Consider the following 16,675-nt stretch of genomic DNA (forward strand, 5'->3'; position numbering starts at 1 on the left):
ACTGGTGAGAAGAAGCGAGACAGTTCGAAACGGTATGAAGCAGAGAAGCGTGTGCGTAGGTGGAATGATTCTTGGCAGTTTAAAGAAGACGTGAGGCGCAGAGAATGGCCGTGTTCGAGTTGAGCAGCGCCTCGCCTGGAAAACAGACGAGAGCAAACGGAAGCAGCAGGGGGAGTGGCTGAAAGCCGGCGTTTGAGTCGGACAGATTTCCCTACTTGTGTAGCTCGGGGGTGACGATGGCTGAAGATATCGCGTTAGCGTTCACACTTGTTCAATTTTCAATTTTAATTCTGGTGCCTGTTAGCAGCTGAAACACACCCTCACGTGCTTATGGATATCACATATTGTATATGAAGACATGACTGTAATAATAAGTAAAGGTTATCAGCTGTAGCTTCAGTGTGCTCATAGGAAACGTGACAAAAGAAAACAAAACACATTTCTCTTTATGGCCTATATCAGTGGTTCCCAAACTTATGTAGCCGCGCACCCCCTTCTATGTCCCGACCATGTTGACACCCCCCCCAGCCCCACATCAGGGCATGGCTATATATATATATATATATATATATATATAGCTGAAACAACTAATCGATTTAATCGATTATAATCGATTATTAAAATAGTTAACAACTTTTTTAGTCATCGATTAGTTGTTTAATAATCATATTTTACCGCATAAAGTCTATTTTTTACCACAATCTGACATCGGTTACAATCTGTTAAATTTGCCGCCAGTGTGTGGCAGTAATGAGCCACTGATCTACCAGTGGAGCCGTAGAAGAAGAAATGAGCCAATAAGTGCCCTCGGTTTTCATGACGTATCACGTTACTGACGCTCATCTTGCTGTGAGAGATGGCGGATCAACAAGAAATACGGAAGAAAAATAGAAGCGACAAAACAAGAGAAACCCCGGACAAAAACCTCACGAGTATGGGAGCACTTCACTAGATGCCTTGAAAAGACCGGTGACCTGCAAAATATGCAAAAACCATGGCACGACGGAAGCACGACGTATCTAAGTGAACATTTGAGACGAAAACGTGGGGGCTGATGCAGCAGAGGAATGTCCGGTAAGTAACAGAAAATAAACAAGCTAACGCAGATCACATTTGGGACTTAGTGTTAGCTGAGTTCGTTATAGTGGATGTTAAACATGTTTTTTTTTTGCCGCGTCAGTTTACGGTGTTCTACTTCTGATTGAATAGATGCAATCGTGAATCTCCTCCGTGTTGTGAATCATGCGCTTGCCAAATTCAGCACGTCTGTTTATAAGAATGTTCTCGTTAAGAGAAAAACGGCACAAACCCATAACTGTGTTCCTCATTCAAAAAAGGACAACTCCGCAGAGGAAAATATACAGACGAGCTGTGTCCAGGTGAATATAACGCGGCATAGTTGTACGCTTTCAATTTTTAAATACAGGAGAAATTCAGAAAGTCCTTTTTTTAACTATTAAAAGGCTGTTTTACTATCTAACGCCGTAAAAAGCCTCACAACACATTTTTGTCAAATTAAATGATCACTGTATATTGTTAATTAATTCAAATAATGTAATATTGATTTAGTGTTGTAGTGTGTGTGCTGCTTTATTTTATATGTGTACTTAATTCAGTTTATTTGTGTTTCTTATGCAGAAAAAAACAAGCAACGATGGACAACTACATGGGGAGCAAGACACTCACCCCCAGCAATGCATACCACTTACAAACTATTCCAGATTCTACATTATTTTTTATGGAATTTACCTCTTATATTTTGATGCCAAAAAATTATTCTGGACTGATATTTTGCACTGTTTAGCTCATTTTACACCACTGACTGTGTTCATGTGCAATAAAATAGATTGCAGTCAACTGCACACTTCTCTTATGTTTTTCTTTTTCTTAACTGAAATGTATTCATCACTTGTATAGGTTAAATAGCTAAACAATAACAAACCGATTAATCGAAAAAATAATCGACAGATTAATCGATTATGAAAATAATCGTTAGTTGCAGCCCTATTATATATATATCTATCTCAATATATATATATATATATATATATACATATATATATATACATATCTCAGATGTCACGCTAAACCAGGGGTCAGCAACCTGTTCCCATCAAAGAGCCATTATTACCCGTTTCCCACAGTAAAGAAAACACTGCAGCAGCCGCGGCGTTGTGGGCGGGGCCTACTCTCAGACAGCAGAGCGCTGCTCACAACAGGTGACAGCAGCTGGTACCGGTCGCTCGTGTACGTCAAAGCTGTCTTTCATAAAAAGATAATCAATAAAACGATTTATATAAAGTGGATCCAGAAGTTGTAGCCCGTCTCTGCCTACAATATTTTGATATTTTTCACCCTGTTGGTGGTTTTACTGAGCAGGTGCCACTTTTGTCACACGTTTCTTTTTAAAACATGTTTAGACTGTTCAGAATACAAATCCAGGCTCTGTCACGTTTGATTGTTGTAATTAAACTTTGTAGGTGGGGAAGGTCAGAAAAGGATCCGATCATTTTGTTTTTCCCTCATTTACAGTGACGGAGATAACGGTGCAGTGCGCCTGGCTCTGGTGTTAATCAAGTTAAATTTGTAACAATTTTCTCAAGAAAACAGAACAGTTAAAAGCAGGGCTTGTGTTGACCGGATAGTTCCCGTATTTGGCCGTTTATTTTGATGGAGAAAGAATAGAAAGAATTACGCTGACACATGCAGACAAACTGACACTTTATTCGTTTCGCAAATCGCAGACGTAGCTAAATCACTCAAGAAAAGATTTCCTTCTGAACATCTGAGCTGGACACCGCTCAGCGCAGCTCACTGTCAGCACGTACATAAGGTGCACAGTGAGCTGAAGATGTGGAAAGTGGCTTGGAGAGTGCCGCAGAACCAGAGCGCATGCGGGAAGATTCCTTCCACTGAAGCGATAGTTTTCCAAACCCGGTCTCTCAGAGAGACTTGTCACTTAGAAAATATTCCCTGATGATGAAACTTTGGCTGAATTCTGATTGTTCCTGTCTCCAATGTGGCGTCTGAGGAGAGTCCCAGAATCTCACATAGTTTTCAGCTCAGAAAGCACCTATATGATTACGCACAAGCATGACGCGTCAACCCGGTCACACAGTAGACCGGGTTGCAGGTTTACGCAGACAATCTTTACATTTAGAATTAGCTTACAGATGTAAAATTTATGCAGTAAAATATAAAGCATTTTATTTAAATATCCATTCATTATTTTACAAGCACAGAGAGCCGCATCAGATGGATGGAAGAGCCGCATGCGGCTCCAGAGCCGCGGATTGCCGACCCCTGAGCTAGGGCATGTGCGGAGGACACACACACACACAAGCAAAATATACTTGTTTTCAATTACGTTTATTGGGCCCACTTACTTTTTCTTAGGCCCACCCACAAATGAGTTTCTGGCTACGCTAATGGTGACTTTTGACAGACTTCTCTGAGCTCCGCAGCCATTACACTTTTCACCTTGCGCACCCCCTAGCGGCAGCTCGTGCACCCCCAGGGGTGCGCGCACCACACTTTGGGAATCCCTGGCCTGTATAGTTGTCATCATCAACATAACATGATTTACAGAATACATGTGACCAACTAACATTTCATGTTCTACCACCAGATGTTTGGATCAAAAACCAATGAACCAATCAGATCTTAGATCGGGTGAGAACCAGGCGTTTCCCGTCATCCCCTAGGTTTTGCAGCCGAGGGAGAGCAACTGCAGCGCCTTGCTCCAAAACCTGCGGCCGCCTTGATCTCACGAGGTTATCGTTGCCTACGTATGCATGACGTCGGAGCAAGTCTGTGTCAAGTCGGACACAAATCTAACTGGCATGCATTGCTCGCCGATCACCGCTGGTCTAATCTGCGCAGAACTGGCTCATCTCCAACACAGCCAATGGCTCGAGTACAGCAAAGCGGAGCTGGTGATGTACTGCGTTGTATGCCGGAAGTATGCAACGACAAAATCGTGTTTTGTTGAGGGAACAAACAAATTCAAACTTGAATACGTTTTATGTTTGTGAATGTGTACAAAATAAAGGTTTATTACATTTAAAACGGTTCATTTGTTATTTTGACTCGTTTTGGCAGCTGACCAGCAGGGCCGGTAAATATTCAGTTACCGGCCTGACTGGCCAGTTGGTTTTGAAGTTAATGTCCACCTCTGGGTACCCATCGCTAAAAAATAGGACATAGTCATATTTTAGGATACATTCTGCCACAAGATCATAGAAATCATTTAGGAAGTTAGAGTCAGTCTTTGGAGGGCGATAAATCAGCACAACGAGCAGGCGGGGGGGGGGGGGGGGGGGGGGGGGGGAGATGCGTAGTTCAAACTGGCACAGTTCAAAAGAAGAAAATGACATAATGGGTGTAAGCTGTTTACAAGGAAAGCTGGATTTAAAAACAACAACCAGCCCACCACCTCTGCCCCATGATCTAGGGATATTAAAACAGGAGCAGCCAGGTGGTACCAGCTCCAGCAGGGTGCTTGAGTCACCAATCGGGATCCAGGACTCACACATGCACAGAAAACTCAAGTCATGTTGAATAAAAAAAATCCCAAAGAATAAAAGTTTTGTTCTGCACAGACCTGGCATTGACCAGACCAAACCGGGTCTGCGGCGGGGCCGCAGCACCGGGATCACGCATGGGCACCGCAAACGGGGCTGCAGCACCGGGATTGCGCACAGGCACCATCTCCTCCAGCTCAGAAAAAAAGCTAATTGCTAACCTCTATCATAGCTACTGGCACAGTAAACGGCTATTGCTGTAAAGACTAAAGAGACCTCCAACTAATGTTCCTACTGGAACCACAATTCAACTCCGTTTCAATTTAGTGTATTTATATAGCGCCAAATCATGACGAGTTGTCTCAAGGCATTTCACAAAGTCAAACATTCCAATTGAGTTCAATTCATTATGCCAGTAATTAAAGGTTTTCTATATAGGGAACCAAGGAGATTGCATCGTGTCACTGACTAGTTTTGTTAGTAACATAAACGTTGTTAAGCATAGTTTCTGGCCAGCAAAGGCCTGTTCTATGTGAAGTTGCACAAGTTTTTCGCTAAAAAATCACCGAAACCAGTTTAAAAGCAAGTGCTTAAAATATTTATTCATTATATTTCATGGCTTCTTTAATCTGAAGTTTTTATTTATCATTTAGCAAAAATATAACTTGATAGCTTAACTTAACCTGTATTTAACTCATTCACTGCCAATGACGACTAAAGTCATCATTTGCATTTTTTCACTGTATGGGCATCGGAACGAGCCCCGGCACCGTGAGCACAAACATCTCAGCTCTAAAGCCGAACTTCATCTGCATACGTCACATGTCACATTTTCAGGAAGCAGAAAATCCATGTGTTAGGAGATCGATTTTGGGCCGCTGCTGTAAAAAAAGTGAGGCGCGAACCGGAAAAGCTTCTGCCAATCACAATTCAACAACGGATTATGAAAGAAAGGATGAAGCTCAAAACGCGCAGATTCTTCCTGATGTAAGAGGTGAATCTCCGCTTTGTTTTGGATGTTTTGGCGTCGACATCATCTTAGCGCGCCACGTTCTGTGACTCTTAAAAAAAACAGTAAAAAAGGTGAGAAATGCTGGCAGCGAAGGGCTTTACCGATCAGGATACGGCTGGCAGCGAATGAGTTAACAAACTTTAAAAAACTTGAAATTATGATTAAAAGAAACTAATAGAAGCTACCTGTTAGCCACTCCATAACATGGCAGAACACATTCAGGCTTGTATTATTTGTGGATATAACACTTAAACATTGTATTATTTGCTCAGGAAAGAAGAGCGAACAGTTGTGTTGCTGTTAGCCAGAGTCAAGATAATTGCATATTATGAAACTTAATGAGTAAGACAAACTTTTACCCCATGAAACAGGCGTCAGAGCTTCCCCCCCCCCCCCCCCCCCCACACACACACACACACACACAGGAAATGACTCACAAATCAATTATTCATGATATAGTGATCACAGCAGATTTATTGAAAATACAAACAAATAAGTGAATGGGCACTTTCAGTTGGTTGTCTTTAAGATTAGAATTTTGGCATATCTTATGGGTGCCCAAGTCTCCTTCATTTCTGGTTGCCTCATGTGCCCCCGGAAGAACGCAAAAATTACATTTTAATTTTAAAGTCAACGGTGCTAAAAGAGATGATTTGTATTCCGCTTTGCCTTTCGCCCTGGATCGTACATATGTTGTACTGCAATTTAAATGAAAACTAATGATGGGTTTTTCAACCACGCCAGTCACGTACCTTGAGATTTACCAGCTTGTAAAAGTTTGTAATTAGCATGACTACAAATCAGACAATCGGCACGTTGCATATATGACGTCACCATAGAATATCCGCTTCCCTAGCGTAGGTGCTACTTATCACATGGCCATATTTATGGTGGTTCTTTCCTCCTGAAGGAAGGATTTGAATTTCGCTGAACTTACAGCCATTTTCCCTCTGTTTTTCTCCGTGTCTGGTTCGATTAAGTCACTTTTGTGAAGCGCACTTGTAGTCCTGGACTTGTTTTCACACCTAAAACCTAAAATAGCGTTTCCCCTCGTTCGAGAATAAGCGCTTTCTTGGAAACAAAATGCTTCTTTAAAATTCACGGACATCTTATGTGAAATCCATGGCACATAACAAGCGGAATTATAAAATAGTGTTTTTAGCCCCATTGACTTGCATTCATCTTTTTGTTCTGCCGGGAACCCATGGTCCAGAAGTAAATGAGCGTGACCCAGGCTCCCTATAGCTATGTCATTTGTTGATATTATTTTATTGCTTTTGAAGACTAAATAAATGGATGACCTAGCCTGTCCTCCCTCTCCTTCTACGTAAAGTTTTCACTTTTTTCTGTGAAATGTTCGAGATCAGGTTTTAATTTGAGGAAACCACTGCCCATCTCCATATCACTTTTTCTTGGCTGACTAGAATGTCTCCCCCAGCTGGTCAGTACCTGCAGGATTTCATGCATTGATTGATGGATTTTAAAATACTCTGGTTTGTCTAAAATAATTATAACTGATTTATGTTATTTTTTTGTTGTTGAACTGCTCTCATGGTTGGTATCCATTTGTGCAAAATGATCCTACGTGGCTTATCTCCAAATCTCAGCTGCTTCACCAGTATCTACTAGTTACGTTAAAACATTCATACTGAAGCCTTTACCACGTGAAGCCTAAACAAGTGAAGGCCTGTAGGCTGACAGAACTTGTTGAAAATTGGAGTTTTTTCCCGTTGCATAGGAGCACTCTCATCAGGACACTTAGCCAGTCTGACCCAGTTTTTAGGAGACAACAGCAGTTCCAGAAATAGACTCTGCTTTATTTGCTTGAAGGGAACATGCACTCAGCTGTATTTTTTCCTGTTCTGCCTGCAACACATTTCATTCTTAAAATAACTAAAAATAACCCAGTTGATGTTTCTCTCATCATTTTGCCTCCAGATACTCCTGCACCCCCACCCTCCTGTTCCTCTGTACTATTTTTAGTTGCCCCCAGGATCCCCCATGTTCGTGTTTGTCATTTTCTTTCCTCTTTTCCTTCTCCACTCCCTTCTGTTTGGCTCTTCAGTTGCCCCAGAGAATCCTTGGCATCTCGGCATCATGTGTATTAAAGACAATCCCACAAAGAGAAGATGGGCAGTAAAAGGGAAAATACACAAACCAGTGAGATTTGATTATGAGTAGCTCAAAATGTATGCCTCAAATAAATTTCATTATCTCTAAAAGATTATTAGATTTCTAGAAAGGATGCAAACAAAATTTCCTACAAACATAATGTCGTTGGGATTGTAAACTGTAGCCTCATTTTATTGTATCTAATAAGCTTTCAGACTCTGGACTGAAAAAAAAGACCTGTGTTGTTGAGATTGAAACGGGCATGACAGTCAGTAGATTTTCGTGCTACAAACACTATACAAGACTTTGCAGCTCTATTATTCTGCTAGTTATAATCTTATTTTTAATTCCTTATTTCAGCATATACAGAAATGTTTTCCTAAGCCTGGCAGTGTACAACAAATGTATTACATGGCATTTTGGGAATGCAAAAGCCTCTGACAATAGTAAATCAACCTTACAATCTATTTATACATTCAAATTTTAAATTATTGATTAGTGTATGTTTTGCAATGTGAAACATTTAGATTTTGGAATTTAGTAACAGTTCTGCCAGCTTGTATTTTAAAGTTATTTATTTGAAATGTTCCTGCAGTAATTGTTGTTTTTAATAGAATCTTTAGCTGCAGCCTCAGAAGGAGAGAGTTCCCAGCATCAGGGACACCAGCTGTGACGTAACTATGAGGATCGGGCCCAATGACGTAACTGATGATTCAATCAGACATTGTAAACAAAAAGCGTTCTGAGAACCACCAAAACGTACAAAACACATAGTTGTCTAGAAACCCTGATGCCTGCCTTTTTAAAAGCTTAAAACGGAGGAAACCCCAGGTTCATTGAACCAATGGGCTTAGGAGAACATTATTGTTTGATGTTGATTTGTTGGCCAACTGGTCAACAACCGTTACATCATTATAGTGTTTGCGTTTGCAGTCAAAAAATAAACTAAAAGAAGAAAAGTCCTTTAAGAATGGCCACAGGTAAACAGAAATTGCATTTCTGATAGTTCTGAGGATTTAATCATGGTTATGGTTTTACAGTATGTGTGTGTTACAGTATGTGGGTTTTATTTATGTCCAAACACATTTTAAACTTATTTTTCTAAACCGCTTCATTCCAGAGCTCTGGTGGATTTGTCTAAAAGCATCATTTCTTAGTGTGCTTGGGTAGAACCTGTTGTTGTGTCTACTTCTGGGAACAATGTCAGCTGTCCATTGTTAACTTTCATTTGGAAATAATCTTCCTCTGTGTCAAACATTGAACTCTAGTGAAGCAAAAACTACAACAAATTAATTGGAACATGTTTAAATGTAAACATTTCATCACTGCAACTATTAAAAACCAAAAACTGGCCACGGTGTAATGGAGATTAGTAGTGGGGGAAATCTACAGTTGTTCACTCACTATAATGATGTAACAGCTGTTGGCTAGTTGGTCAACAACATCAAACAGCTACTTCATGTTCTCCTTGTCTGGTTTATGATGTAAATTTGGTGAGGCAAGCGGTTGGTGTCCTCTATGAATGTTCACTAAAAACTAGGGGTGTTTTACCGATATGCAGTGCATCCAGAAAGTATTCATAGTGCTTCACTTATTCCACTTTTTTGTTTATTTTACAGCCTCATTCCAAAATGGATTAAATTCATTTTGCCCATAAAATACAACACACAACACCCCATAATGGTAATGTGAAAAAAGTGTCTTTGAAGTTGTTGCAAATATATTAAAAATAAAAAACTTGAGAAATCACATGAACATAAGTATTCACAGCCTTTGACGTGAAGCTCAAAATTGAGCTGAGATGCATTCTGTTTCCACTGATCATCCTTGAGATGTTTCAGCAGATTAATTGGAGTCCATCTGTGGTAAATTAAGTTGCTTGGACATGATTTGGAAAGGCACACACCTGTCTATATAAGGGCCCTGGGTTGACAGTGCATGTCAAAGCACAAACCTGCATGAAGACAAAGGATTTGAGTGTAGACCTCTGAGACAGGATTGTCTTGAGGCACAAGGCCGGGGAAGGTTACAGAAACATTTCTGCTGCTTTAAAGGTTCCTTTGAGCACAGTGGCCTCCATCATCCGTAAGTGGAAGAAGTTTGGAATCACCAAGACTCTAGAACTGGTCGGCCTTCTAAGCTGAGTGAATGGGGGAGAAGGGCCTTGGTCAGGGAGGTGACCAATTACCTGATGGTCACTTTGTCAGAGCTCCAGCTGTCCTGTGGAGAGAGGAGAACCTTCCAGAAGGACAACCATCTCTGCAGCAATCCACCAGTCAGACCTGTATGGTAGAGTGGCCAGACGGAAGTCTTTCCTTAGTAAAAGGCACATGGCAGCCCACCTGGAATTTGCTAAAAGGCACCTTAGGGACTCAGACAACGAGAAACAAAATCCTCTTGTCTGATGAGACAAAAATTGAACACTTTGGCGTGAATGCCAGGCGTTATGTTTGGAGAAAATCAGGCACCGCTTATCACCTGGGGTCTCATTTATCAAACAGTGCGTAGAATCCTTACTAAAACCGTACTTAAGCTCAGCAAAAAAAAAGTACTTACGCCAAGTAGGTTTGTGATCTATCAAACATGGAGTACACACAGCTGCACGCAATCTCTGCTTCATAAGTCTGAGACTAACGAGAATGGTTCTCAGCTGCATTTTAGTCAGAGCCCGCCCTCACCACGCCCACTTACTGCCATAAATAGTCAGAGCAAAGTGCCTTGTGGATCTCATGCACATACATAAGCCGGCTGTTGCAGCGATCTGCCAATGACATGGCAACCGTAGATCAAGGCAGATCAAGGAAGCGTAATTTCACAGAAGCAGAAATTGAGGTACCTGTGGGTGAGGTGGAGAAATGAAAGGAAGTGCTTTTGCAAAACAAATAAGAGAAAGTCCACGGAGTGGCACAGCATTGCTGAAGCCATCAATGTTGTGAATTCTTCAGAGAGGTCTGTGGCGGATATAAAAAAATGGTCCAGTCGGGATTCGATCAGACTCCCAGGTGAAAGTCGTGCGCTAACCAGTCAACAAACGGAGATCTCCCCTGTACACGTAGCCAGGGTGCATGATCAATCGGGTCACAGTGACATGACACACACACTGTCACAGACACATGACATTCTGTCTCAATCTGTCCCCCTGCTGATATTCTGCATTCCATATTCTGCGCTTCAGGCTGTGTGTGTGTGCGAGTGTGTGTGCTCGCATGTTTGTGTGCGCTCGCGTGCGTGTGGGGGGTCTTGTTCTGTGTGAAAATGAAATAGTACAAGTGATAATGCTGCAGGATTTCATCAGTTTATTCTTCTCAGCAGCAGCATTGCAGGTGCTCTCCATGTCCAAAATGTGAGTAAGCAAGGTCCTTAGTCAACTTAAAGTTGTGCACATTTTTCCGGTAAGTTTTCTTTCATAAATCCCAAAGTTTGCCTGGAAAGTTGCTTACGCAGTTTTCCCACCCCATTTTGTGCGTGAGCAAGCTTGATAAATGAGGCCCCTCAATACCATCCCTACAGTGAAGCATGGTGGTGGCAGAATCATGCTGTTGGGATGCTTTTCAGCAGCAGGAACTGGAAGACTAGTCAGGATTGAGGGAAAGTGTCACGTCGGGAGCCAAGAGGAGGTTAGGACTCAAATATGCAGAGATTCCAGATGACACAGGGTGGAGAAATAACGTAAAATCATTTATTAAAGAATACATCCAAAAAAGGCAGGGAACAAAAACAAAAATCAAAAAGTCCCAATAACAAAACCTAGAGTATCCAAAAACATAAGAAACCAAAATCAAGAGAGGGGAACGAGACAAGGGTGACACAAACAATGACCCAACAACAGACAGAGACGCAGACAGGGTTAAATACACTGGGGCATGATGAGAGGAAGATAAGCTGCAGGAGCGTGGGGAGACAAACCTAGTGAAAGCAATTAACTACAGGTGCTGGCCAGTAAATTAGAATATCATCAAAAGGTTGAAAATATTTCAGTAATTCCATTCAAAACGTGAAACTTGTACATTATATTCATGCAATGCACACAGACCAATGTATTTCCGATGTTTATTACGTTTAATTTTGATATTTATAGGTGACAACCAATGAAAACATCAAATCTGGTATCTCAGAAAATTAGAATATTCTAAAGGCCAATGAAAAAATGTTTGTTTCTCTAATGTTGGCCAACTGAAAAGAATGAACATGAAAAGAATGTGCATGTATAGCACTCAATACTTAGTCGGGGCTCCTTTTGCCTCAATAACTGCAGTAATGCGGCGTGGCATGGACTCGATCAGTCTGTGGCACTGCTCAGGTGTTATGAGAGCCCAGGTTGCTCTGATAGTCGTCTTCAGCTCCTCTGCATTGTTGGGTCTAGCGTATTGCATCCTCCGCTTCACAATACCCCATAGATTTTCTATGGGGTTAAGGTCAGGCGAGTTTGCTGGCCAATCAAGGACAGGGATACCATGGTCCTTGAACCAGGTGCTGGTGGTTTTGGCACTGTGTGCAGGTGCCAAGTCCTGTTGAAAGGTGAAGTCTGCATCCCCATAAAGATGGTCAGCAACAGGAAGCATGAAGTGCTCTAAAACTTCCTGGTAGACGGCTGCATTGACCCTGGACCTCAGGAAACCGAGTGGGCCAACACCGGCAGATGACATGGCACCCCACACCATCACTGACGGTGGAAACTTTACACTGGACCTCATGCAACGTGGATTCTGTGCTTCTCCGCTCTTCCTCCAGACTCTGGGTCCTTGATTTCCAAAGGAAATGCAGAACTTGCTTTCATCAGAAAACATAACTTTGGACCACTCAGCATCAGTCCAGTCCTTTTTGTCCTTGGCCCAGGCGAGACGCTTCTTGCGCTGTTTCATGTTCAAGAGTGGCTTGACACACGGAATGCGACACCTGAATCCCATGTCTTTCATGAGTCTCCTCGTGGTGGTTCTTGAAGCGCTGACTCCAGCTGCAGTCCACTCTTTGTGGATCTCCCCCACATTTTTGAATGGGTTTGTCGTCACAATTCTCTGCAGGGTGCGGTTATCCCTAGAGCTTGTACACTTTTTTCTACCACATTTTTTCCGTCCCTTCGCCTGTCTGTTAATGTGCTTGGACACAGAGCTCTGCGAACAGCCAGCTTCTTTAGCAATCACCTTTTGTGTCTTGCCCTCCTTGTGCAAGGTGTCAATGATTGTCTTTTGGACAGCTGTTAAGTCAGAAGTCTTCCCCATGATTATGGTGCCTTCAAAACAAGACTGAGGGACCTTTTAAAGGCCTTTGCAGGTGTTTTGAGTAAATCAGCTGATTAGAGTGGCAGCAGGTGTCTTCTATATTCAGCCTTTTCAGAATATTCTAATTTTTTGAGATACCAAATTTGGAGTTTTCATTAGTTGTCACTTATGAATATCAAATTTAAATGTAATGAACATTGGAAATACATTGGTCTGTGTGCATTGCATGAATATAATGTACAAGTTTCACGTTTTGAATGGAATTACTGAAATATTTTCAACCTTTTGATGATATTCTAATTTACTGGCCAGCACCTGTAATCAGGGAGAGGAAACTAGCATGACCTAAGAGCAAAAACCTAAAGACAAGAAGAGCAAGCAAAAATAACTAATATTCTAAGGGGGAAGGAAAACTACAAAAACCGGTGGGGAAAGAAACACACTAAAAAGACTAATTAAATGAAAAGCTGTACCTATAGAAAAACTGCAGAGGGGTGACTAGGGGAGACCAAAAGAGCACAGGACCTGGGAGGGATAATCTGGAGGGCCTGCAGACCAGGGGACACATGAGGAACACAAGGAGACACATAAGGGGATCCTTAGGGGAGGATGGAGCACACAAGGAGACACATGAGGGAGACGCAGACCATGACAGAAAGATGACTGCAACAATGTACAGAGACATCCTGGATAAAAATCTGCTCCAAAGCGCTCTTGACCTCAGACTGGGGCGACGGTTCACCTTTCAGCAGGACAATGACCCTAAGCACACAGCCAAAATATCAAATGAGTGGCTACAGAACAACTCGGTGAAGGTCCTTGAGTTGCCCAGACCTGAACCCCATTGAACATCTCTGGAATGATTTGAAAATGGCTGTGCACCGACGCTCTCCATCCAACCTGATGGAGCTCAAGAGGTACTGCAAAGAGGAATGGGCAAAACTGCCCAAAGATAGGTGTGTCAAGCTTGTGGCATCTTAATCAAAACGACTCAAGGCTGTAATTGCTGCCAAAGATGCATCAATAAAGTACTGAGTAAAGGCTGTGAATACTTATGTTCATGTGATTTCTCAAGTTTTTTTTATTTTTAATAAATTTGCATCAACTTCAAAAACACTTTTTTCACATTATCAGTATGGGATGTTGTGTGTTGAATTTTATGGGCAAAATGAATTTAATCCATTTTGGAATGAGGCTGTAACATAAACAAAAAAGTGGAATAAGTGAAGCGCTATGAATACTTTCCGGATGCACTGTACTGGTATTGCCTTACTTTTATCTTTCCAACACAATATATGCTGGATAAAAATCTCATTTAAATTCATGGACATCATTGGTCAAATTCATATAACAAATGGGATCAGAACATCTTCTGATTTATCAGTTCATAGACTCACATTAATTTTTTGGGTAGTAAGGGACCCGTGGACCCAGAAGTAGATGGGCCACAAAGTTAAAACTTGTGAAGCTGGTATCTGCAGGTCAGAGCCATACAGGAATCAGGAAATGGCAATCACTATTGAACCCCAAATCTGCCCATCCTTTTCTTTTTGAGTGTACCTCATTCTATCACGGAGATAAGGAGCGGGAGCATGAGGAAAAAAATAAAATAAAATTGGGATTTAAACAAATGAGTCTACACAATATGAGACACGAGCTTTTTTATAGTATACAGGGACATATTGTAAAGTTTCAGGTCTCAATCCACGTTTTGTTATATTTAGCCCGAGTTGTGATGAATAGTTCTTTCTGAAAGACGGCTGTTGCTAAAAATAGCCTCTGCTGCTGCTGCTGTTTGTGCCAGGCGTTTCCAGGGTGTCTGCTTGCCCCGCTGATGACAGACAGGACCTCTCTCATTTGTCTGTCTTCATTACATTGAGTTTCCTCCATATCTCCATCTGTCTGCACTCGCACCCAGCTCTTTATGCCTCAACAGTTAATTCAGCTTTTTATGTGCTTGCCCATTAACACTGTTTTTGCACACGGTTTATAAGACGCCAGAAGTTTCAGTAGATGGCAGCATTTGTCTGAGATTGTCTTTGTTCCTCTGCACTCTTACTGCAGTTTCTCTTTTATCCTCCATTTGAAGTCACGCTTAAGATGAGGAGAAAAATGTATCCACGAGTGTATCATCGGACAAAAAACCGCTGTGTCTATCTGTGTTATTTTTGCTACACTAAGGTAGAATGTTGGTGCTGCACTGCAGACATCTGGAATGTGTATTTGTGAGCTGAACAGCATCCCCTTCGGGATAATCTGGAGCGCTGATTGTTCTACTGAGATCTAAGTGTAGCATTTAGGTCTGTCACTGGTGTCTTATTTTTTTCTTTTTTTTTCTGTCCATTTGGCCAATTTTTCTTCCTTTAACTTAACTGATGTTTGTGTATTACTTATTCTGTAAGAAATAGCAAATCTGTATTTAAAAGAAAGCTTTGGGATATAATTTATTTTTTTCTGCTTATGTATTCATTTTTTTCTGTTTTCCTTTAGTTGTGACTGGAGCCACCGATGGTATTGGGAAGGCATACGCTGAGGAGGTAAGATTAATCTAGAATTCATTAGAATAATAAATATATTCTTAAAGTTGTCTTGAGTTTTAAATAAAATCTGGTTTGGTAATGTTGAGTTTTATTTGAAAATATTTAATGGATTATTTAGCTTTTTCAGTTTGTCTTTAATTATTGACAAACCATTTTAGATGTAGTTAAAAATGTTAAATTACATGAATCTCATTTCTGTGGTTTTCCCAGCATGTTTAGAGTCATCATTTATATTTTTCTTCTACATTTTAACAGCTTGCTCGCAGAGGCTTTTCAATAGTTCTGATCAGTCGCTCTCTGGAGAAGCTTGATGATGTGTCCAAGGCAATCGGTGAGAAACATGTAGCATGTTTACATTTTTAAACAGGTCAGATCACTGTTAATTATATAGTAAATTATAATCAAAATAATCACACATTTTCATGCCAAGAAAAGTCACTGATAATTGTGATCAAAGACAAATGAAGACCAGAACTGCAAGCAGTCTGGTTCATTGGGTTCCAAGGCAACCAGTGCCATAGCCCTACCCAGCTCCGCTCCTGCCTTCGCCATTCCTCGCATGGCACCGCTCCTTCCACATGTTCTCCTGCCAGCCTTCTTTCAGCTAAAAATCTCACTTCAACCAACACAATGAATAAACACACTGGATAACTTTTTGACCCCGTAGCACCTCCTGTAAATCTTTCATTGAGTAGATAGGCATGGCTAACGTCTCAATCCTTATTACAATCCAGTTTCATCATTTAATCTTGAAAGATTGTGGAGATTTAGTCAGTTAAGTCATGTGCTAGCTTTCACAAAGATTTAGGAGTTGCGTTGTTTGCTCAATTTTGAATATTTCTGTGATGTCTTTATCACATGTAGTTACGGTGTGCTGCTGACCTCGATATGGGGTGTTGTGGATTGGTGGGTGGAGTACTTTGAAGACCTCCGCAATCCCACCAGCACGTTTTCCAGTGAGGAAGCAGAGTCCGGGGCCTTTGGGTTGGGCTCTCCAATCTCTGGTGCTGAGGTCATTGAGGTGGTCAAAAAGCTCCTCGGTTGCAAGGCTCCAGGGATGGATGAGATCTGCCCAAAGGCTATTGTAGGGTTGTGCTGGCTAACACAGCTCTGCAATATTACATGGACATCAGAGGCAGTCCCACTGCTTTGGCAGACCGTGGTGGTACCCCTTTTTTAAAAAGGGGGCCCACAGAATGGGACGGAGGGAGGGAGGGAGGGAGGGAGGGAGGGAGGGAGGAAGGAAGGAAGGGAGGAAGGAAGGGAGGA

At 41.6% G+C, this 16,675-nt stretch overlaps 1 protein-coding gene across 1 annotated transcript in view; it reads left to right on the top strand.

The window, feature by feature from the left end:
- The window catches only part of hsd17b12b (hydroxysteroid (17-beta) dehydrogenase 12b), a 45,740-nt gene that overhangs the window by 6,621 nt on the left and 22,444 nt on the right, over positions 1 to 16,675 (top strand). The window contains exons 2-3 of the mRNA XM_015956345.3: positions 15,357 to 15,403; positions 15,662 to 15,737. Of these exons, the coding sequence (XP_015811831.1) occupies positions 15,357 to 15,403; positions 15,662 to 15,737 (123 nt within the window). The remainder of the gene's footprint in view (positions 1 to 15,356; positions 15,404 to 15,661; positions 15,738 to 16,675) is intronic.

This window comes from Nothobranchius furzeri, chromosome 9 (assembly GCF_043380555.1).
Source record: "Nothobranchius furzeri strain GRZ-AD chromosome 9, NfurGRZ-RIMD1, whole genome shotgun sequence".
Lineage (NCBI taxonomy): Eukaryota > Metazoa > Chordata > Actinopteri > Cyprinodontiformes > Nothobranchiidae > Nothobranchius > Nothobranchius furzeri.